Raw genomic sequence first — 23,470 nt, 5'->3', positions numbered from 1 at the left:
GGTTGGGCTCAGCCCCTTAGTGCCAGTGAAAGGAACTCTTAATGCTTCAGCTTCATACCAAGACATTTTGCACAATTTCATGCTCCCAACTTTGTGGTGTGGAGGAACTGGACTGGTCTGCACAGAGTCCTGACCTCAACCCCATAGAACACCTTTGGGATGAATTAGAATGGAGACTGCGAGCCAGACCTTCTCATCCAACATCAGTGCCTGACCTCATAAATGCACTTCTACAGGAATGATCACAAATTCCTAAACATAAACACACTCCTAAACCTTGTGGAAAGCCTTCCCAGAAGAGTTGAAGCTGTTATAGCTGCAAAGGGCGGGACAACTCCATATTACATTCATGTGCATGTAAAGGCAGGCGTCCCAAAGGTTTTGGCGATATAGTGTTTATGCAATAATTTTGCATCAATTCATATACAATAAAATGGGTAAAATTTGTTAAAACATTGATTCTTTTGATCAAAGTCCAACTCGTTTGAAATGTGGAATATTTTATTATGAAAGAAAACAGGGCGTCTTGTGCTGAACATTACGGTACTTCCGGTCAGACCGGTTGCTCGTTGTAGCTGCTCTTCCCGCTGTTATGTAGCGCAGCTAAAATACCCATAACGTTCGATGTGTTTTATGAAACAAAACAACACTTAACCTTTATTGATTCGTCAAATTGTCAAGCTTTGCATTTCTCCCTGGATTATGGGGGACAAGGCCGGCACCCGGTGAGATTTTGCCCGCTTTCATCTACATCTCTGGCTGGATTTTTTTAAATATTCTTCTTCGTAACACGGACACTATCGTTAGCTGTGTAGATAGCTAGGCGGATAAACACTACCGGGTATTTACATAACTAACTAATTAATTATGCCGCCCATCTAGGTGACTGGTTTGTGTTTTATATAATATGTAATAATAACGATTTTTATAACAGAATTAAGAACAGTGTTCGGTTTAACGGCGGAAGTGGCTCGTGATAATTAGCTGTGGACGCTTGTTTTGTTTGCTAAAGCTTTAACTTAGCATCACTATACACACACACACACACACACACACACACACACCCTGAACGAACAGCTGTAAGATGTCTACTTCTTTTTGAGCAAAGTGTCTCTTTATAAAAGAAAATCTGTTTGCGACATTGTGAGGATATACAGTAGCAGCTACTCACTGCTTTATAGTTCCCTGGTTCATTTTTCCTCACAGAGAACACCAGATATTTGTCTGTGTTTCTTGGGTTACTCTTAAATTCTTTTCTTTCTCTAGGGTATTCAAGAAGTCCAGTCCGAATTGCAAGGTAAATTTAATTAATACTTTATTCATTCTTATTATATGCAATGCATTGATTCAAGGTGGATGAACAAGCAGAAATATGATGCACTACATTGCCAAAGGTTTTGGGACGCCTGCCTTTACATGCACATGAATGTAATATGGAGTTGTCCCGCCCTTTGCAGCTATAACAGCTTCAACTCTTCTGGGAAGGCTTTCCACAAGGTTTAGGAGTGTGTTTATGTTTAGGAATTTTTGACCATTTCTCTAGAAGTGCAATTATGAGGTCAGGCACTGATGTTGGACGAGAAGGTCTGGTTCACAGTCTCCACTCTAATTCGTCCCAAAGGTGTTCTATGGGGTTGAGGTCAGGACTCTGTGCAGGCCAGTCAAGTTCCTCCACAGCAAACTCACTCATCCATGTCTTTATGGACCTTGCTTTGGTCACTGGTGTGCAGTCATGTTGGAACAGGAAGGGGTCATCCCCAAACTGTTCCCACAAAGTTGGGAGCATGAAATTGTCCAAAATGTCTTGGTATGAAGCTGAAGCATTAAGAGTTCCTTTCACTGGAACTAAGGGGCCGAGCCCAACACCTGAATTCAATGATTTGGAGGGGTGTCCCAAAACCTTTGGCCATATAGTGTATTTCCATACCTGAAGACAGAAAGCTGTGTCGTGCTGTAAAACATACTGACCGTTACAAGTCGCTGACCCTGCTGTCTCCTTTAATAATTGTTAAAAGTAAACAACTACTTACAGACAGCGGCACAATTATCCTTTTTTTCTGTTCCAATTGTTATTCGTCTAGGATCATACATTCACACATATTCGCACATTTGGCATTCATTCAGTGTCCTTGAATGAGTTATTGAAAAAATATTGTGTTAGAACATTTACATTTCTGCCATTTAGCAGACGCGCTTATCCAGAGCGACTTACAATTTTATCTCATTTTATACAACTGAGCAATTGAGGGTTAAGGGCCTTGCTCAGGGGCCCAGCAGTGGCAGCTTGGTGGACCTGGGATTCGAACTCACAACCTTTACCAACTAAGCTACCACATCCACCTTAGAACGATTTCTGCTGTTATGGAAAAAAATTAACACCTTCTGACCAAACAGATTTGTTATTCTGAAACTAGATTTTAACCTCCGATCAGCTGGTTATGTTAGCTGTGATGATGATGTTTCGGTTTTAACAGGATTCACATTTTTCATGAAAGTCTTAGATGACATGTGTCTCCTGTGTTTATTACCTGTTTTTTTCTCTCTGCTGATGGTCGGTCATCCTAATTTTCCCCTTTGTTTTAGACGTGCTTTTGCTTCCAGATGTTATCCTATGTAATTCTTTTTGTTCCGTCCTGTTGTGTTCCCCCTGTGGACACTTGACTGTAGTCGTTCTTCACTTCACTTCACTTCAGCTGTTGTTTACACGGATTTAAGTATGCCTTGAATGTGAATGCCATGACTATGTTTCAGGGGGATTTTAAATGTGGCTTGTGTTCACACTTAACCCCTTCCTAATTAATTACATTGACGTTATACAGTGCATCCGGAAAGTATTCACAGCGCTTCATTTTTTCCCACATTTTGTTATGTTACAGCCTTATTCCAAAATGGATTAAATTCATTATTCTCAAAATTTTACAAACAATACCCCATAATGACAACATGAAAGAAATTTGTTTGAAATCTTTGCAAATATATTAAAAATAAAAAACTATGTGTATAAGTAATCACAGCCTTTGCCAAGGTGCATCCTGTTTCCAATGATCATCCTTGAGATATTTCTACAACTTGATTGGATTCACTTGATTGGACGTGATTTGGAAAGGCACACACGTCTATATAAGGTCCCACTGTTAACAGTGCATGTCAGAGCACAAACCAAGCCATGAAGTCCAAGGAATTGTCTGTAGGCCTCTGAGACAGGATTGTATTGAGGCACAGATCTGGGGAAGGGTACAGAAAAATTTCTGCAGCATTGAAGGTCCCATTGAGCACAGTGGCCTCCATCATCCATTATTGGAAGAAGTTTTGAACCACCAGGACTCTTCCTAGAGCGGGCCACCCAGCTAAACTGAGCGATCAGGAGAGAAGGGCCTTAGTCAGGGAGGTGACCAAGAACCTGACGTTCACTCTGAAAGAGCTCCAGCATTTCTCTGTGGAGAGAGGAGAACCTTCCAGAAGAGCAACCATCAGTCAGAAGGCACTTCTCAGTAAAAGGCACATGACTGCCCACCTGGAGTTTGCCAAAAGGCACCTGAAGGACTCTTAGACCATGAGAAAAAAAATTCTCTGTTCTGATGTAACAAAGATTGACAAGCTTCATGTCTGGAGGAAACCAGGCATCGCTCATCACCTGGCCAATACCATCCCTACAGCGAAGCATGGTGGTGGTGGCAGCATCATACTGTGGGCATGTTTTTCAGCGGCAGGAACTGGGAGACTTGTCAGGATGGAGGGAAAAAATGAAGCGCTGTGAATGCTTCCTGGATGCACTGTAATTCTCATGTGAAGGTATCTGCATAAGACAGAGCTGTAATGAAGTTATAAAAGCATTGATACCAGACAATATTGTATTATGATGATGTCTAATCTATTGCAGTATCAGTGTCATATCCACTCAAATTTTTGGTTTGTTTTGTGTTCACATTTACCTGCTGTGTGTTTTAAACAATTTGATTTACCATCTATTTCAGATTACAGTATACTTGGGGAAAAGGGATTTTGTGGATCATTTAGATCAGGTGGATCCTGTAGGTGAGTTGACTCCACATCTGGAATTCCAGCTGACTTAAATTTGCATGATTTGTAAGGAAAATTCCACTTGGGTTAAATAATATTCGGATTACTTTCTTTACAGATGGAGTCATACTGGTAGACCCGGAATATCTCAAAGACAGAAAAGGTAAAATAGCATGTTAGATTGTGATCCATGTGAAAAACCCCCCCCCACTGTATTCACATCTGATTTTTTTCTTCCCTAGTATTTGTGACGTTAACTTGTGCCTTCCGTTATGGACGGGAGGACCTGGACGTCCTTGGACTTTCCTTCCGGAAAGATCTTTACATATCTACTTTTCAGGCTTTCCCACCTATAGCGGAAGAGCGCAAGGCCAACAGTCGACTTCAGGAGAGACTCCTGAAGAAATTGGGCCAGCAGGCTCATCCTTTTCACTTTACTGTAAGTAAGAATCGATTATTCCTGATAGAACATACACTGATCAGGCATAACATTATGACCACCTGACTAATATTGTGTTGGTCCCTCTTTCGCTGGCAAAACAGTCCTGACCCGTCCTGCACCGTGTATTCTGACACCTTTCTATCAGAACCAGCATTAACTTCTTGATCAACAGTAGCTCGTCTATTAGATCGGATCACACGGGCCAGCCTTCGCTCCCCACGTACATCAGTGAGCCTTGGCCGGCCATGACCCTGTCGCCGCATCACCACTGTTCCTTCCTTGGAGCACTTTTGATAGATACTGACCACTGCAGACCGGGAACACCCCACAAGAGCTGCAGTTTTGGAGATGCTCTGATCCAGTGGTCTAGCCATCACAATTTGGTCCTTCATCAAACTCGCTCAAATCCTTACACTTGTCCATTTTTCCTGCTTCTAACACATCAACTTTGAGGACAAAATGTTGACTTGCTGCCTAATATATCCCACCCACTAACAGGTGCCATGATGAGGAGATCATCAGTCTTATTCACTTCACCTCTCACTGCTCATAATGTTATGCCTGATCGGTGTACAGTGAAGTCCAAAATTCTGAGAGCTGTAGTGAAAATGCTTCTGTTTTGCATTCTTGTCTAATTTACTTATTATATTATTGATACCTGCTTGAGTGAAAAGCAGAATATTTGCATGAATTTTAGAGTTTCTTGGTATTGGTTGACATAGACAATATCACACATTCGCTTACATTTAAATAGAGTTTCATGAAGATTAATTATTTAAATGATTGAACATTTACTTTCAATAATTTGGTGTGGTGTCAGTCTTTAAGACCCCTACTACATATATGCTGGCTCTTTTTGTGTGTGTACCATAATTACTTAATCTTTAAGCACTAGTATAGAGACGTAAAGCTAGTCTTTAGAAAACGCAGTGTGTATTAAATGCTTTTCTGTTTCAGATCCCCCAAAACTTGCCATGTTCAGTTACCCTGCAGCCTGGTCCTGAAGACACTGGAAAGGTACTCCTAAACGCTTTTCAAATAATTTCCCAAAATGTTTTGTTTTTGATCCACTTTTAGTTCTTCTTTGGCTTGATTGCTATGATGACTTGTTTTATTATTATAACACCTCATTAACATCTCTCTCTCTCTGCCCAGGCCTGTGGGGTAGATTATGAGATAAGAGCTTTCTGTGCCAGGTCTGTGGAGGAGAAGATTCATAAACGGTAAGCCTTTTTTCTTCTTTATGACTCAGCACTTTCTGTGCCCGCATGAATTAAATCATCTTGGCCTATAGGGGCATGACTGATTTATCAACAAATCCATTTAGTCTTAGCTTGATTTGTTGTTTATTAGATTTATGAGTTTTTTTTTGTGGGCGTATGTTCCAGAAATTCTGTCAGATTGGTGATTCGTAAAGTGCAGTATGCTCCTGAGAAGCCCGGTCCTCAGCCGATGGTGGAGACAACACGGAGCTTCCTGATGTCTGACCGCTCTCTGCATCTTGAGGCGTCTCTAGATAAAGAGGTGACTATGTTACTGGAATGAGTTAAGCTGAAGTTGATTTTGCAATGCTGTTTATTTAATACAGGAAGTACGATTTTTGGCATTTTAATCTCTCTGGTAGAAATAATGCAGTTGCATGTTACTTGTAATGTGGCTTGTGCTGTGGATTAATCTCAGTTCTAATCAGTTGCTCAACAATTTCTCACCAAGTTGAGTACAAACTCCATAATGAAGATAATTTGGGATGAATTAGAGTGGAGATTGTGAGCCAGGCCAAAACTGGGACGTCTGCCTTTACATGCACATGAATGTGATATAGAGTTGTCCCGCCCTTTGGGAAGGCTTTCTGGGAAGCCTTTCCACAAGGTTTAGGAGTGTGTTTATGGGAATTTTTGACCATTTCTCTAGAAGCGCATTTGTGAGGTCAGGCATTGATGTTGGACGAGAAGGTCTGGCTCACAGTCTCCACTCTAATTCATCCCTATCATATTGAGGTCAGGATTTTGTGCAGGCCAGTCAAGTTCCTCCACACCAAACTCACTCATCCATGTCTTTATGGACCTTGCTTTGTGCACTGGTTGGGAGCATGAAATTGTCCAAAATGTCTTGGTAAGCTGAAGCATTAAGAGTTCCTTTCACTGGAATTAAGGGACCGAGCCCAACCCCTGAATTCAATGACTTAGAGGGGTGTCCCAAAACTTTTGGCAATATAGTGTATATACCTGTTTAGAAAGAAAACAAACCCTTGAATAGATTCATATCAGATGCTTTCACTCTTTTACATCCATTTCTTCACACTCTGATGCATTCTCATTCTCTCCCTCCTGATTGGCTGTTGGCTCCTGCCAGTCATCATATAATCCCTAAAAAACTCTCAGAAACCAAAACCTTTCTTTTTTTTTTTTTAAAGTATTCAGTATTAGCATGGATGCACTAAATACATTTAAAAAATATAAAATCTACAGGTCTAAGATGTTTGTTCTTTTTGTACAGTTGTATTATCACGGAGAGCCCATCAGCGTGAATGTTCACGTCACCAACAACTCAACCAAGACTGTGAAACGAGTCAAAATATCAGGCAAGATGTTCTCCACATCTGTTACATGTGTTTTGTCTTGTGCTCTGATTTACTTTAAGCAGTTAGGGATAACTTCTTTTACTTTCCTCAGTGCGGCAGTATGCTGACATCTGTCTGTTCAGCACAGCTCAGTACAAATGTCCTGTGGCTCAGCTTGAGGCAGAGTGAGCAACAACCTTTTGTATTTACTCAGTAGAATACACTAAAGCGACTGCATCAGTGACGTTAAACTGACTGGATTTCATCTCTTTTCAGTGACCAGGTGTCATCCAGCTCCACATTCTGTAAGGTGTACACTCTCACTCCCACCCTGAATAATAACCGAGAGAAGCGAGGGCTGGCTCTTGATGGCAAGCTCAAGCATGAAGATACCAACCTGGCCTCCAGCACCATGTTAGTAAGGAGTATGTGTCTGTATTCATATTGTCCGTGGAACGGGTGAGCAAACTGATTTTCCTTCTCTGATTTTACACTTTTTGCAGTGTTAAAGACGGATGTAATAAGGAGGTTCTTGGAGTTCTGGTGTCGTATCGAGTCAAAGTTAAGCTGGTCGTCTCCCGTGGAGGGTGAGTCAGTTTCTCAGGAACAAACCCTCTCTTCGATAATGCAGTTATACTGTAGCAGGGTGCATTTGTAGCCTGGCACTTATTCTCTCCACGGGGTTTAGCTATTACAATTCATGCGTCAAAGGGCTTCAGTAAGGTATGCTTTTTAGAAATCTATATTTGAGATAAATGCTTCACAGCTCTGAACTATTGTGGCTCACAATGCTTACACTGAGCAGTGTTCTGTCTGTATTGAACTGCCGTCATGTTCTCCTTGTACTGCTGTTAGATTTGATTTAAATGACTGCATATGAGAACTGATGATGGCTAAAAAGCAAGGCTGTAGGGTTTTAATAGCCAGATGTCCGCTGTTGGAACATTTGAATATGCTCAAAGGCAACCCTCAGATAATCATATACCGTTACCATTTTCTTACTGTTCTCTTTGTGAGATTTTTGTTCTCTCCCAGCCAAAGAATTTTTATACCTGAGAGTACATGTTCCAGCAGCGGGGTAGCTGCTGATGCTGTCCCTTAACCTTTTGCTTTCATGAAGTCATTTGTGTTTTCACATCATTCCGTTCTCTGCTGGTGTTTCATCTTATTCTCTGTGTATCTGTTTCCCTCCATCTGTCTGTTAACCCTCCTGCGTTGCATCAGACTTTTAAGCAGCTTACTGGAGAGGTAAATATACACTGTGCATCACTGTGGCTTCTTGATTTGCCTGTCCAGGTTTGCAGTGAAGCTTGCTCTTTCTGCTACTCATCTGTTTCCTCTTGTTGTGAAGTAACTGAATGATCGTATCCTGCAAGCAGTATAACTGTCGCATCCTTTCTTCCCGCAGAGACGTCTCAGTCGAGCTCCCATTTGTCCTAATGCATCCTAAACCGATAGATGTTCCCACTTCTCGACCAGCCTCAGGTACCAGCTGTACTTCAGCACTGATTCGTTCATTTCAACAAAGTTAGCTTGTTGGCCATATTCCTGAAAAATGAATAGGCATTCTATGGTCGTAGTGTCTAATTATTATACTGTTGACGTCACAGAACACTGATTTATGTAGCGCTGCAAAACTGTGACTTGAATAACAGCGCAAGGTCTATAAAAGTGGCCTCGTTTGCATAATCATGTGATAAGCATGTGAAAAATCATGTGGAAAAAATGCATGAGACACATTAGAAGATAATCAGGGAATTATCTTAAAGTGTGTGGTATGTAAAATCCAGTCTCTGCCCCTTCGTTCAACTCCTAGTGAACTTGTGGTCTCCTTAGTCTAAAGTGTTGCATATTGATTTGGACACGGTTCACCAATGGCCATGCTGTCCTATCATTGGTCATGTGTGTGTTGGTCTGAAGCCACGTTTGTGTACAAGCAATTCTGCAAAAGCCCAGGTTGAGAGAATCAGGATCATTGATTCATTAAACATTGAATCATTAAACTCCTGTTCAGAGTCGGGGTTTAATGATTGAAGGATGATCCAGGACAAAAATAAAGCAGTATCTTCTGTTTTTATCAAGGGTCATTATCAATAAATCTTTCTTATAAATAGTGTGTTTTGAATCATTTTAATACCTTTAATACAACAAAAGCTGCCTTGGTGCTTTTATTCATGAAATGTTCAGATCCTTTAAAGTGAAGAATTTACTGTGGAAAAATAGTGGCATGAAAGTAAATCCAGTTCTGGTTAAATCATTGGTATTCCGTATTTCTGTCTTTCTGAAGTGTCTTGATTGATATCAATATTTTTCTTACAGCTGTGCCCGAGGCGGACCCTCCTATCGATACCAACCTCATAGAGTTTGACACAAAGTAAATTCATGTCATTTTTTCATCCATTCAAAGTACACTATATTGCCAAAAGTTTTGAGAAACTTGACCGGCCTGCACAGAGTCCTGACCTCAACCCCATAGCACACCTTTGGGATGAATTAGGGCGGAGACTGAGAGCCAGACCTTCTCGTCCAACATCAGTGCCTGACCTCACAAATGCACTTCTAGAGGAATGGTCAAAAATTCCCATAAACACACTCCTAAACCTTGTGGAAAGCCTTCCCAGAAGAGTTGAAGCTGTTAGAGCTGCAAAGGGCGGGACAACTCCATATTACATTCATGTGCATGTAAAGGCAGGCGTCCCAGTTTTGGTCTGGTTCACAGTCTCCTCTCTAATTCATCCCAAAGGTGTTTTATCAGGTTGAGGTCAGGACCAGTCAAGTTCCTCCACACCAAACTCACTCATCCATGTCTTTATGGACCTTGCTTTGTGCACTGGTGTGCAGTCATGTTGGAACAGGAAGGGGTCATCCCCAAACTGTTCCCACAAAGTTGGGAGCATGATATTGTCCAAAATGTCTTGGTATGAAGCTGAAGCATTAAGAGATCCTTTCACTGGAACTATGGGGCTGAGCCCAACCCCTGAAAAACAACACCTGAATTCGATGGCTTGGAGGGGTGTCCCAAAACTTTTGGCAATATAGTATTATATACATATTACATATAACTGTAATATACATACGTGTTTGTGTGTGTGTGTTTAAAAGCAAACACGTGGTTTTATTTATCTAGAGAATTTTCTTTGTTTTTTTTTTTCCTGTAGTAGCTTCACCCAGGATGATGACCTGGTGTTTGAAGATTTTGCCCGTTTGCGGTTAAAAGGAACCACTGATGATAAGGATGAGGACTGCTGAGCCTTCTTTCCTTCTCTTTTTTTTTTTCTCACTCAGCCTGGAAACTTACAGCATGAAGATGAAGAAAAATCACCATCTAATTTACTCCAAAAGAACAATCTTTCATATCGGATCTCCTTCCTAGTCCTATTATCATTCCTTTGATGAAACTGTTTTGCCAACATTTTCCAAACGCCAAAAAGGATCATTTGAGGAGAGGTGCTGTAACTTAAAGAGCACTGAACAAAAGGAAAAAAAAAAAAAAAAAACATGAGAGAATTAACCTCCTTCTCTTATGAGCGCATGTGATTCTTGTGCCAAGCATCCATGTAGGAAATCTAGATGCCACATTACAATGCCAGTAATTGCACATAGGTCTGTTCAAGTCTAAGGAGAGCTGCAGGTCTGTAATCATTCTCACTAGACTAGCTTGGTTACAGACGTTTCTATGTGTTGCGGGTAATATAAATATACCTGCACTGCTGATAATGTGAACAAGCCAAACTGCAAGAATGCAGTGGAATCTAAAAATAAAAATCTGAGCTAGATTTATTTTAAATTTATAAAATAAGCAACCTAAAAAGTATAAACTTCCTCTACACGTGGTTTTACGATCATCTACTCTTTTTACTGGGAGTCTTGTACTGTATATGCTAGAAATTAATGCCATTTTGATAACAGTGAACTTTTCTTTTCCTCATACCAAGCTGCCCTTCGCATGTAGGCCGAGTTCTTTCCCGAGAATCATTTAGACCAACATTATATGCGGTATAAAATAGGCGAATATAAAATGTATTTCCTGAATGTTTTTATTACCGGGACAGGACAATGGTGCAGCAACAGGGAGCATCGCTGCTTCACAGCTCCAGGTCCATTTCTGAGCTTGTGTTACTGTCTGTGTAGAGTTCTGCACATTTCTCCACAAGTTTCCTTCCACCAACCCAAACCTATAGGGGGTTTGGAAACGTGTACATGATGCCCTGTGGTGTTCTATTCAGTGTATGTTCGCCCCATATATTCCCGACACCCTGCAACACCGACAGGATGAAACAGTTACTGATGATGAATTATAATTCATCATAAAATTGGAAAAGTAACGTGTTGTTGTCGTGCTTCTTTCAGCTGCTCCCTGTTCAGGGTCACCACAGCGGATCATTCGGTCCGCATTTTTCAATTTGGCACGGGACGCCCTTCCTGATGCAACCCTCCCGTTTTATCCGGGCTTGAGAATACTTATTTACTCAGAAATCCCAACAACAATTATCACAAAACTCCTCCATCATAACAAAAAGTCCCTCATAAGAGCATATTGTGACATATTTTACAAAAGTGAATCCCTGCTCTCTTGCTCCGAATGTGCTGAATCCATAGAGCGAGTCTTGTCTGTTTTAGCCAAATGTGGCATCTAGGTGGCCTACATAATGCCAACTATGGTTAGAGGTTAAATACAAAAACAAAAAAAGGATTTGGAAAAGAAATCCAAACTGCGTGAATTTCTGTTTTGTTGTTCTGTGATATCTTGAAGTTGATTTTGAAATGCCTTTTTAGCTTAATTTCCACAATGTGTTTTGACTTTAGTAACTGAGTGTTAATAATCTTCATTATTCTGAGTTATAACACAAACATGCTACAGAAATAACTGTATTGGGAATGCCAGGCGTAAGCACTGACACACACACACACCTCTTTGCCCTGCGTTATGTTTTACAAAGAGTTTACAAAGTTACACAGTTAAACATGTTTAATACTAATAGGCTGTCTGTTTGTGTTGTCCATGGCATACTGTGTCCAACCCTCAGGTACACTGGTTTATTCCTTCTTCATTCAGAGATATGTGACAGGGACGGTGCTGAGTGCGCATCAGTCGAGCTGTAACGGTCATCTGCACGTCGGAACGGTGTTTACATTTACATTTCCCACACAGCACCTTCATGTGTAAATAAAACATGCTACTTTTGGTGGGGAAAGAAAAAATCATCACGTCTCGAGAAAAAAAAGACGTATAATTATCTTCATGTTAATTCAAGTTTAATAACTGTGACATGTCATTTTCTTTTTTTTATTTCAGAATTTATTTAATTTTTTTAATAAAATATATAAAATGCCAAAGTGTTTCATTTATTGAATCAAATATATAAATAATGTTGCAATATAATTCAAAACATTTTTATAAACTTTATTGTACCAATTATTTTGAAATTCACAAAAATTTTATATATATATATATATATAAATAAATATATTAAGCTTCAGTAAAAATGCAAATTTAGTTTCAGTAAATTGAAATTAAAAGTAAATTAGCGAAGTATTTAGTCATGCTTGTTCGATGGTTGATCAGTTGAATCTCTTTGGATGATTCGAGGGTTAGTAGTTGGTCGTGTTTGCTGACGAGGCCTGGAATACAGACGTCTGCTCAGTCGACCGGCGTAATTATTCCACCTACGAGGAGGGAACAAATCAAGAGGTTTAGTATCTGTCATTATGTTTAAGATTCCATTTAATTATCCGGCTTGCATTAATGCTACAGCGCTGTTAAATTCTTGATTTTGATTTTGAGAAGGTGCTGATCAATTTGCTAGAAATTATAGGCTCGTATTAATGCACTCATTCTAATGGTATCATTTACATACACTATATTGCCAAAAGTTTTGGGACACCCCTCCAAATCCAGGAATTCATTTGTTTTATTCACTTCCATTGCCACAGGTGTATAAAATCCAGCACCTAGGTATGCAGACTGTTTCTACGAACAATTGTGAAAGAATGGGTCTCTCTCAGGAGTTTAGTGAATTCAAGCGGGGTACCATGATAGGTTGCCACCTGTGCAATAAGCCCATTCGTGACATTTCCTCACTACTAAATATTCCACGCTCTACTGTTGAGCGGCAAACTCCATAAAGACATGGATGAGTGAGTTTGGTGTGGAGGAACTGAAAGTCCTGACCTCAACCCCACAGAACACCTTTGGGATGAATTAGAGCGGAGACTGTAAGCCAGGCCTTCTCATCCAACATCAGTGTCTGACCTCACTGAATGCACTTTTAGAGGAATGGTCAAAAATTCCTAAACATAAACACACTCCTAAACCTCGTGGAAAGCCTTCCCAGAAGAGTTGAAGCTGTTATAGCTGCAAAGGGCGGGACAACTCCATATTACATTCATGTGCATGTAAAGACAGACGTCCCAGATCTTTTGGCAATATAGTGCATAAAGTAATCACTTGTCCATGGCGACTTGAATACTCATGGCTCAGCTTAAATAAAAGTCTAATAATAAATACAAACAGCGAAGTAGTGATGCTTAATGCAGTGATGAAGATGTTTAACATTCTCCAGTGGTAGTGCTTCGGGAATGCCTTCCTACCTAGTAGAAGACGTGCCACAATACAACAACCAATATTGTGCATTCACCTTTCCAGTGCAGCGTTGTGCTTATTAATTCGCTCTGCCTCCTCTCTTTTCTCCTCCAACCAGCGTTCCAGTAGCTCCTCTTTCTGTTGACGTGTGATTGTCAGCTCCTCCCTCAGTGTCCTCTGCTCTAGTTGCAATACAGCCAACTCCTTTGACTGACATTCCAATTGATATTCATACTCAGACAGCTGGTTTTTAAGACAGCATGAACCTCTAGCCAAGAGCACAGCTTCACTGCGATAGCGGCTTACTCTACAACACAAAGATACATCATTTAACGTAAATAAAATCACCGGAATTAGTCATTTCTGAGCTATTATTTGTGGATCACTTACTGTGAGTGACAGTATTGTAGCTCTGCTTCCTTCAGGTAAAGTTCACTGGTCAGGTCTGAGACTTTCTGGGCAAGCTGGAGAACAAATATCATCATCCAGCATACAAAGTCATCAACAATCTCCTGCCCTTCTATTTGCTTTCCCTTTGCTTACCAACCCCCTGCTTATTTAGATCCTCCTCTATAGGCATGCATATTATCTTTCAGTCCAAACTCCATAGCACTAAATGTCAGAATAGCATTTTCCACAACTTAAAATACTCGTAAGCTTCTTTTGCAAAAAGGCTGTTGTCCTATTTAATGTGTATATTTACACCGATCAGGCATAACATTATAACCACTGCCAGGTGAAGTGATGATCTCCTCATCATGGCACCTGTTAGTGGGTGGGATATATTAGGCAGCAAGTCAACATTTTGTCCTCAAAGTTGATGTTAGAAGCAGGAAAAATGGACAAGCGTAAGGATTTGAGCGAGTTTGATGAAGGACCAAATTTTGATGCCTAGACCACTGGATCAGAGCATCTCCAAAACTGCAGCTCTTGTGGGGTGTTCCCGGTCTGCAGTGGTCAGTATCTATCAAAAGTATCTTTTAAGCCCCTATTTAAAAAAAAAAAAAGCGCCAGTATAATATATATATATATACTCTACCCATCAAAAGTTTTAGAACACCCCAATTTTTCCAGTTTTTTATTGAAAATTATTCAGTTTAATGTCTCATTGCACTCTGAAATGAAAGCATAGTACAAATAAACAACTGGAGTTAAAAAAGAAACCATGGAATCAATTTATAGACCAAAATGTATTCTAAACTTTTGACTCATCAAAGTAGCCACCTTTGGCAGATATAACAAATGAACACACTCGTGGCATTCTTTCTAAAGTAGAAATCAAATATTCTTCAGAAAGTTCTTCCCAAATCTGCTGCAGAAGTTCCCATAAATGTGTGGCATTTGTAGGTTGCTTTGCTTTCACTCTTCTGTCCAGTTCATCCCAAACCAGCTCCATGGGGTTTAAGTCTGGAGACTGTGCTGGCCACTCCATGTTTTCAAGCTTACCATCTTGTTCTTTTTCCCTGAGGTAGTTCTGGCATAGCTTGGATTTATGTTTTGGGTCATTATCTTGCTGTAGGATGAACCCCTAACCAACTAGGCGCATACCAGAGGGTATTGCCTGGCGCTGCAGAATGCTGTGGTAGCCGTTTTGGTTCAGGGTGCCTCTCACTCTGTACACGTCACCGACCCTGGATCCAGCAAAACAGCCCCAGACCATCACACTTCCTCCTCCATGTGTGACAGTTGATGCCACACACTGTGGAATCATCCTTTCGCCTACACAACGGCGTACAAAGATCCTGCGTGATGAACTGAAGATTTCAAATTTTGCTTCATCAGTCCATAATACCTTCTTCCAGTCTTCAGTAGTCCAATGGCGGTGTTTCATGGCCCAGGCAAGCCTCTTTGTCTTATTCTGACGTCTTAGCAATGGCTTTTTTGCTGCAACTCGTCCTGTCAGACCTGCAGCTCGAAGTCTTCCCTTCACAGTTGAAAGTGAGACTTGCTTACTACGACCACTATCAAGCTGTGCTTGAAGCTGTTGTCCTGTGAGCTGCCCATCACTCAAGCTGTTAACTCTCAGAAACTTGTCCTCTGATTCAGTTGTGGCTTTGGGTCTGCCAGACCTCTTCCTGTCAGAGTTTGCCCCAGTTTCTGAGTGTCTTTTGATGGTGAAGGAAACTGTACTCACTGACACCTTGACTTTCTTTGCAATTTCTCTGTAGGAAAGACCTACATTTTTAAGTGTTATGATAGTCTGTCTCTCTTCCGTTGTTAATTGCCTTTTTCTTGCCATTTTTGTAGCAACACACTACTTTCTGCAGTACAATACTGTTCAACTGATGCTCACGAGGGTATGGTACCACAGTGTGTTCCAGCACTGCTTTTATGCAGACAGAGGGGGTTGTAAGTAATCCAGAAAAGTTGGAACACCTGTACGAATTAGTAGCACCAGCTTTCAAGGCTTGATCAACTTCCATTGCTGCAGAACAGCTTTAAATTGTTAACCCATTTTGTGTTCCCTGAAAAAGGCCTTTTTGTATAATTCTGAAATGTACATTATTTTTCAGTTTTGGGTAACCTTATCTTTTTTTTTAACCTCTGGCAGTTCACCACTTACCTTTTTATCTTTCAGTTTATTACTTAAGAATAAATCCAGTTATTTATTGCAATTCAAGTTGTTCAAGTCTACATTCAAGCTATTCATTAGACTTGAACAACTTGAATTGCAATAAATAACTGGATTTATTCTTAAGTAATAAATTGAAAGATAAAACAAAACAAAACAAACAAACAAAAAACCTTATATCGACATGTCCATGAAAATTTGGTAGAAAATGTCTTAAGATAAATGACAGAGAAAAACACTTGATTATTGTCCGGTGTTCTTTACCTACTCTGTTCAAAATAGCATTTCAGGCAGGACAAAATATAATGAGATACTTTTCTGTATTTTAATGCATTGCATGATCTGATATTGATAACTCATCCTTTCATAAGGCTTCCAGAAATGTGCACAACATCTTGGATACAGTAAAGCTAGACACAGCATGTATGACTTTTAATGCTTCTAGAGGAATATTTGTTTCTAAAGCAGTTCAGATATTACAAAAGCTTTTTATAAAATGATACCTTTCTTCTGACTTGCTCTTCTTCTTTCAGCTGCAGATAGATTTTTGATGGGTTTTTCTCCTCACTTGGACTCCTCAACTGGGCATTGCAATTTTTATTTGGACTCCAGGAACAAGACATTAAAATATTAGACTGGATACAATTCCACATGTTGCTTTTTCATGTTATACATGGTATATTATTTTATTATACACAGATCAGGCATAACATTATGAGCAGTGAGAGGTGAAGTGAATAAGACTGAGTATCTCCTCATCATGGCACCTGTTAGTGGGTGGGATATATTAGGCAGCAAGTCAACATTTTGTCCTCAAAGTTAATGTGTTAGAAGCAGGAAAAATGGACAAGCGTAAGGATTTGAGTGAGTTTGATGAAGGACCAAATTGTGATGGCTAGACCACTGGATCAGAGCACCTCCAAAACTGCAGCTCTTGTGGGGTGTTCCTGGTCTGCAGTGGTCAGTATCTATCAAAAGTGGTTCAATAAAGAAACAGTGGTGAACCGGCGACAGGGTCATGGACGGTCAAGGCTCATTGATGCACGTGGGGAGTGAAGGCTGACCCGTGTGATCCGATCCAACAGACGAGCTACTGTTGCTCAAATTGCTGAAGAAGTAAATGCTGGTTCTGATAGAAAGGTGTCAGAATACACAGTGCAGGACGGGTCAGGGCTGTTTTGGTAGCGAAAGGAGGACCAACACAATAGCAGGTGGTCATAATGTTTTGCCTGGTCAGTGTATAACGTATATAGATTTTTTTTTTAAAAGAAACCTTACCTCTGTGTTCTGCTTCTCTCCAAATCCTCCCATACATCCATGTGCAGACTTAACATTTCTTCTAATCTTGACACTAGACATTTGACAGGAAAAGTATTTTTACGGAAAACATTTTACTGAAATATGGACAAAAGCTGAAAATGCTGACCTTTAGTGAAGAGTCCAGAGAAAGGATCTTTCTGTCGGTAGTCCCTGTGGGTCAGTGCTGCCCGCACGTGACTTCTCCATGCCTCCATAATCCGGCTTCACACTAACAACACGTATATCATTAAAAACAATATTAACCTTGTTCTTTCTTATCCTTTTTCTGAAGCACGACGTGTATGTTCTTGATCGAAGAGCGTGGACTCAATCCATCCTTCCTGAAGCTCTCAAATTGACTGAGGAGCTTTTCGCGTTTTCTTTTAGTTTGTCCTACTCGGCTCTCCGTCACTCGGGGGAAGCTTTGTGTTTGTTTGTTTCCTTGGTTAGCATGAGTCAAGCGCCTTTTTTATTAGTAATGTATAGCAGATAAAAGTAGTTTTGCGTCGTTCTAAAGTAGAATAAGTACGTATCTTGTGAATTCTTTATTTATTCAGATGTCCGTTGGTGTCCGTGGCGTTTTGTTTACGCGCTGAAACGTTAAAGCGGGTTTTGCTAATCACGTGCGTTCGCCTGCAGATGCTTCACTAGAGATCTCCAACATGGCCAATGACAGGTTACGGGCTCTGGAGGATGTGGAAAAGGAGATCGCTGTCGTTCTTCAGTGTGCAGGTTTCTGTCTCAACTCAAATCCTTCTCTGATACTTGATTGAAATTGTAGCTAGGCTCGAGCACGAGTAAACTCCCTTTACCGTAGGCACGAGACGCACACCGTTAACCACGGGGCTGTTGAATTCCAGCTTGTGAATTTGGTCAGATGTTGATTAATTCTCTCTAACAGCAGCTCTGACTGTAGTATCAGCTGCTATTAATGCTCGTGCTCGAACACTTTCCACAATAACAATTTCATGCTTCACATCAATTAAGACTAATCATAAACAGGAAAAAGTTGGTTGGTCATGTGTATGGTGACTTCTTTCTGTAAAGAGATGGTTATTTAACGTTTTATGGGAAAGGGAAAGGAAGCAGTGTCAATCCTTTGTACCTGTTAATAAGTGTCACTACACGGTTCGTACCGAAGACACGACTTGTACTGCGCATGGGCGGAAACTTTTGTGCGGCATTGTTTTGCGCATGCGCTGCCTAGAACGCCTTATAGCATTATAATATTATTAGTATTAGTGGTATAATAACCACAGTATTATAAGTAAACTGGCGCAAATCGTTTCGTTCTCCTTCAGACAAGAATTAGAATAATGCAGAAAATAGTGCAGAACAACTGAACAAGTAGTTCAGCAAGGAAAAAGAATAGAAAAGAAAAGAAAACATAGTAATAAGAAATTAGCAACCAAACAAGGATATAAGGGGGCTGATACAGTTCAAGACAGAAGAAAGAGAATTACAAGTCATGGAAAACAGGGAAAGATTATATAACGTTCTGGAATTTCCTTCGGGATCAATAGAGTATCTATCTATCGGTCTGTCTGTCTGTCTACCTACCTACCTGTCTATCTGTCTATCTATCTTAAGGCTTTTTTGTTCAGCAAAAAGAGCTTTGGAGCTTTAGAGTATTTGGATTTGTTAAAGTGGAATTTTGCCAATAATGGAATTAGGTTCGTTATGAAGAATCAGTGTTTTTCAGCTGGACTGAAAAATCTGTAAATCCCAACACAACATCCTTCCAAAATAAAACAGTTTTTATACATTTTAGATCTAAAGAAAGAACAAGTACATCTTGCCAAAAAGTCCAAAATAAATGAACAACAGTTTCGTCAGAGGTATCACAGAAAGAGCACCTGGAGGAAACATCACTTAATGGCTTGCTGGATATTATTTATGAATTATTTTGTAGGAAATTTCTTTCACTTTATTGGATAGAAAAAAAGGTATGTGGAAGCATCCATACTTTTTTTCCTCCAGCAGATATATCCTACTGTGTAACTCCAGTAAGCAGTCACTCAGGATATACAGGAAGTCCAGCAGGCTGCAGCAGTAGAAAGTGGATTGATGTGTCTTATAAAGATAAATATATATGTGTATTTCATTTAAAAGATTTAAAGTTGCACTATTGGAAATTAAAGTAAAGGTAGAACTCCACATGTGTATAAGAAATAAAGTTAAATACACAATTTCCTACTTCTATATCCTGAGTGATAGATGTCTCGTCCAATCAGAGGTAAGAATTCCTTTCGCAGACTATACCCACCTTTCCCGCTTTGTCTGAATTGTCCTTGTGTTTTCTGATTTGTTATTGTGCGTTGCACTTCTTTGCCAGTCTTCAAGACAGAGAACTTGATAATTTCTCCATAACATGGAAAGCTGTAGTGATGTCATTTTAACCTTAAGCAAGAGACAAAGGAAATTAAGGTCTGTTTAATAAAAACATGAAAATGTCTGAATGTTCAGAGACAAACTTTTTTTACAGGCGTTCCACATTACATGTTACAATAACATTGCCTGAGGGAAGAAGCTGTTCAACAGTCTGGTTGTGCGGGTCCGAATGCTTCGGTACCTCTTTCCTTCTGGATGGCGGGGTGTGTGGGGTCATTCACAATGCTGTTTGCTTTGCGACTGCAACATGTGGAGTAATAAAGGGAAGAGAGACTCCAGTGACAGCCGAGATGATCATCGGAGTCTCTCTTCCCTCCGTTATGGACATTTACTCCACCCCGATATTTTTGTTTCATTATTCACTGATCCTGTGTGAACGAAATGAATACTTATCAGAGGTATTGTCGGTATATGACCATAATATTTAGAGTGGAAGTATGACAAATACTGACAAAAATCTGTTTTTTGCAATATCATTTAACATTAACAAACTATTCCAGGCTCATTTACAATCCCTCTTTCCTTCTTTTTTTTAGGAACCATAGTGCTGGAGTTGTCCAAGGAGAAGCACAATGCAAGTTTGTTAGACCGGCAGCTCAACCAGTTTCAGACCTCCATTAACAGGATTGAGAGTGAGCTCAGCTCTCAGATCCGCTACCTCACACAGGTGAGCTTATCCATTTCCCGTCTCCATAAACTCATGTATCTACAGATGTGCAACACCTTATAGGATAGGATATTACATTTATAACCTCTTGTAGGGTACTGTGAATTTTATTTTGTTTTAATAGTTAACAGTTGTATTAAAATAGTTTTAATAATAGTTGTATTAAAAAGTTAAAAAAAGTAAAAAAAGTAGAGTTTTTCTTTTACATGGTGAAGGACTTGCTATGCTATAAAGGAATTTTACACATCTGTGTGACCTTAGCAGAGTAACTTGAAGTCGTCTGAGACACGAGTGTGCGCTTTTTCCTTTTTCATTTGAGTAAAGGTGGCGACTGGGCAGCCTCACGAAGGGTCAACGTACTCCGCACGAAAGGACTGCCAGATGGCCCTGAACCGTGCCGAATACGCACGTGTCAAACTGGGAGAACTGAGACGCACCTGTGAGACGATGCTCGACCCCCAGACTTGACGTCCATCACGTCTTCATTACTTAAAATCTTGTTAAAGACTTTTGAACATAAGCTTTGTGAGAAATCTCACTTTTGTACCGCTTTCTATCAGATAACTTTACATTATCATGTTGTATAAATGCTTCACTGTTTTGTAACAAATAAATAAAATGTGTTTTTTTTCCTTTTCCAAAGTCGTTTATTTCCACTTGACGTTATTCAGGGTAATGCCACACTTCCATCACATTCATATAATGTAGACAGGGAATGAGGGAAACACAGCAGTATGAGGAAATACAATTTCCAACACGAAAAGATGAGTACATAATGCACTGAATATATAATATAACATGTTTCTGTTACTATAAAGAGCCACACATTAACAGGCAGGAATGTTTTCACACCAAAGACACTCTGCAGAATAATTTATCAACAGATGCTCGTTTCCAGTGATTGATTTATTCTACAGTCCACTCTCCTCGGTCTGCTGTGTAATTTACAAAAATTTTCATCGTCGCATACATGCATTAGAACCTATAGCTCATCACCCATAGATTATGCTTTTAATTTGTGTCTATATTTTCCATTTTGCCTTGTAACCTTCCTAAAGATGGAAACCATAATCTTCTACCAATCTGCTTTAATAAATAAAGTATTCTGCAAATAAATAACGTTGGGAAGATTTAGTGGACTGCTTGACAACCCTTCGTTTATGTCACCATGTACTCCTGGCGCTTGTTCAGGCGAACCTGGCACAGAGAAATCGCACCCACTCCAACATAAACGGCGGCAGCAATGAAGCAGTTGATGGCCACTTGGTTGTACAGGCTGTAGACCGCCTGCGGTGGGTTTTTGCTGTGGGTATGAGACAGAAATGAGTGTTCGGTTCGACATAAACTGTACTGCTGTTCATTAGTGACATCCAGGAAATGGAACAAACTGAAAAGCAAAACCTTCCTTGCATCAATCGGGAAATAAGGAACATTTTTAGAGTGTGACAAACTGTTTACCAAAAAAGAAATGATAGAAACTGCAGCATTTTTTGAATGGATTTTAGCTCTGTATGCATATTAAATGTGTGTAACATCTGTGTGGGATGTGCTAGCTTAGAGGTTAAGGTTGTTGGACTATTGGGGAAGTGGTGGTTAAGGCTCTGGTTGCTGATCGGAGGATCAGGGTTCCAGCCCCAGCATCACCAAGCTCCACTGTTCGGCAACTAAGGTAAGACCCTTAACCCTCCCTGCTCCAGGGGCATTGTATCATAGTTGCCCCTGCGCTCTGATCTCAGCCGGGATATGCGAAGGAAAGAATTCCACTGTGCTGTAATGTATGTGTGGCGATAATAAAGGCTTTGTGCCCTCAGCTCTGATTGGAAGGTTGTGAGATCCCAAATCCACCAAGCTGCCACCGCTGGGCCCCTGAGCAAGGCCCATAACCTTCAATTGCTCAGCTGAATAAAAAGTAGATAAATTGTAAGCCGTAAATGTTACATTTACTGAGTCCATTTTTAATGCTCAGGTGGTACACTATGAATATTAACTGCTCAGGGTTTGCATGCTCATAAAACAATATGAGTTAATCATGATTTTTTATTTGGATTGGCACAGTGGTAGGGTTTGGCCCCTGAACTTTACTGTGTGGTTTTCCTCTGGGTTCTCAGGTTTCCTCCCTCCTCCAAGATAAATATACTGCTCTAAACAATGGTTCTCTGCGATAGACTGGAAAACCCATTCAAGGTGTATTCCTAGCTGAAACCCAATGATGCTGGAGCAGGAACTGGATCCACCATGACCCTTCACCAGTTACTGATACTGAACGAATGAATATGTAATCAGATCCAAAGAAGTCATCTCATTCAAGACTAATTTGATAGAATTAGCGTTATGGACGAAACGACTCACTCATTTCTGATGTCTTCCTCGGTAAAGGGAACATCCTCGATCAGGACAGCGGATTTTGCACTGAAGAAGATCCCCAACATCGCCTGGATAATAAACACAGTCTCAGTGTCACACAACCTTTTGCACGGTGAATGCAGAAAATACAACACGGTACAGAGAGATACCATATTCATTAGGCCATCACGGTAACATTAGACTATGATCATGGTCATCTCAATCCCTTTAAACATCAATGCTTTGACATTTTAGCTAGCAGTCAATGACACGGAGATGAAGGCCGACGCTTACCAACATGATCACTCCCCAGATGCTTAACACTATCCCACAGGCGGCTAATTTGGGGCCGCAAAATAATAGAGACGGCATTGTCTCTGAATATTTAAGAAAAGTCAAGACGGAAAAAAGGTACAGAGAGGTACAGATTAAAGACTTCAACGATGGCGGACGCGATCGTGAAAAATAAATGGTCGCTAGCCGACTCGTTTCCACTCGGCTTTTTCCGTTCGATTTCGTCTCTGCTCCTTATTTGATGACTTCTGACCAATCTGACGCGGAACAGCTCGTGTTGCATTGTGGGATTGAATCTC

The 23,470-nt window shown here is 40.3% G+C and overlaps 4 protein-coding genes across 6 annotated transcripts; 2 read left to right on the top strand and 2 right to left on the bottom strand.

Annotated features, from left to right (window-relative positions):
* The first annotated feature begins 546 nt into the window (after positions 1-546).
* On the top strand, positions 547-12,359 carry arrb2a (arrestin, beta 2a). Of its 2 annotated transcripts, XM_058411116.1 has the most exons (16): positions 547-725; positions 1,267-1,297; positions 3,975-4,035; positions 4,139-4,183; positions 4,263-4,459; positions 5,420-5,479; positions 5,618-5,685; positions 5,851-5,986; positions 6,959-7,043; positions 7,135-7,207; positions 7,299-7,436; positions 7,526-7,609; positions 8,247-8,270; positions 8,431-8,507; positions 9,342-9,396; positions 10,181-12,359. In XM_058411116.1, the coding sequence occupies exons 1-16, from the start codon at positions 703-705 to the stop codon at positions 10,269-10,271; spliced, it is 1,248 nt and encodes a 415-aa protein (XP_058267099.1). In that variant the 5' UTR covers positions 547-702; the 3' UTR covers positions 10,272-12,359. The 2 variants fall into 2 exon arrangements, with proteins under 2 accessions (XP_058267099.1, XP_058267100.1); XM_058411117.1 differs by lacking the exon at positions 8,247-8,270 and having other exon boundaries at positions 548-725.
* Positions 12,360-12,419: 60 nt separating this feature from the next.
* si:ch1073-143l10.2 (uncharacterized protein LOC565165 homolog) lies at positions 12,420-17,744 on the bottom strand. Its single transcript, XM_058411120.1, has 6 exons — positions 17,604-17,744; positions 17,456-17,528; positions 16,681-16,783; positions 13,996-14,069; positions 13,661-13,912; positions 12,420-12,689 (listed from the first exon to the last, which is right to left on the bottom strand). Exons 1-6 carry the CDS (start codon positions 17,689-17,691, stop codon positions 12,560-12,562), a joined length of 720 nt encoding a protein of 239 aa, XP_058267103.1. The 5' UTR covers positions 17,692-17,744; the 3' UTR covers positions 12,420-12,559.
* A 135-nt stretch (positions 17,745-17,879) lies between these two features.
* Positions 17,880-21,163, top strand: med11 (mediator complex subunit 11). 2 transcript variants are annotated; one of them, XM_058411126.1, is made up of 4 exons: positions 17,880-18,001; positions 18,116-18,208; positions 20,404-20,534; positions 20,859-21,163. In XM_058411126.1, the coding sequence occupies exons 2-4, from the start codon at positions 18,139-18,141 to the stop codon at positions 21,000-21,002; spliced, it is 345 nt and encodes a 114-aa protein (XP_058267109.1). In that variant the 5' UTR covers positions 17,880-18,001; positions 18,116-18,138; the 3' UTR covers positions 21,003-21,163. The 2 variants fall into 2 exon arrangements, with proteins under 2 accessions (XP_058267109.1, XP_058267108.1); XM_058411125.1 differs by having other exon boundaries at positions 17,891-18,208.
* Positions 21,158-23,397, bottom strand: rnasekb (ribonuclease, RNase K b). Its single transcript, XM_058411127.1, has 3 exons — positions 23,172-23,397; positions 22,884-22,966; positions 21,158-21,837 (listed from the first exon to the last, which is right to left on the bottom strand). The coding sequence occupies exons 1-3, from the start codon at positions 23,247-23,249 to the stop codon at positions 21,693-21,695; spliced, it is 306 nt and encodes a 101-aa protein (XP_058267110.1). The 5' UTR covers positions 23,250-23,397; the 3' UTR covers positions 21,158-21,692.
* Between the last annotated feature and the right edge of the window lie 73 nt (positions 23,398-23,470).

Source organism: Hemibagrus wyckioides, linkage group LG16, assembly GCF_019097595.1.
Source record: "Hemibagrus wyckioides isolate EC202008001 linkage group LG16, SWU_Hwy_1.0, whole genome shotgun sequence".
Classification (NCBI taxonomy): domain Eukaryota; kingdom Metazoa; phylum Chordata; class Actinopteri; order Siluriformes; family Bagridae; genus Hemibagrus; species Hemibagrus wyckioides.
This window is presented reverse-complemented; position numbering and strand designations above follow the sequence as displayed.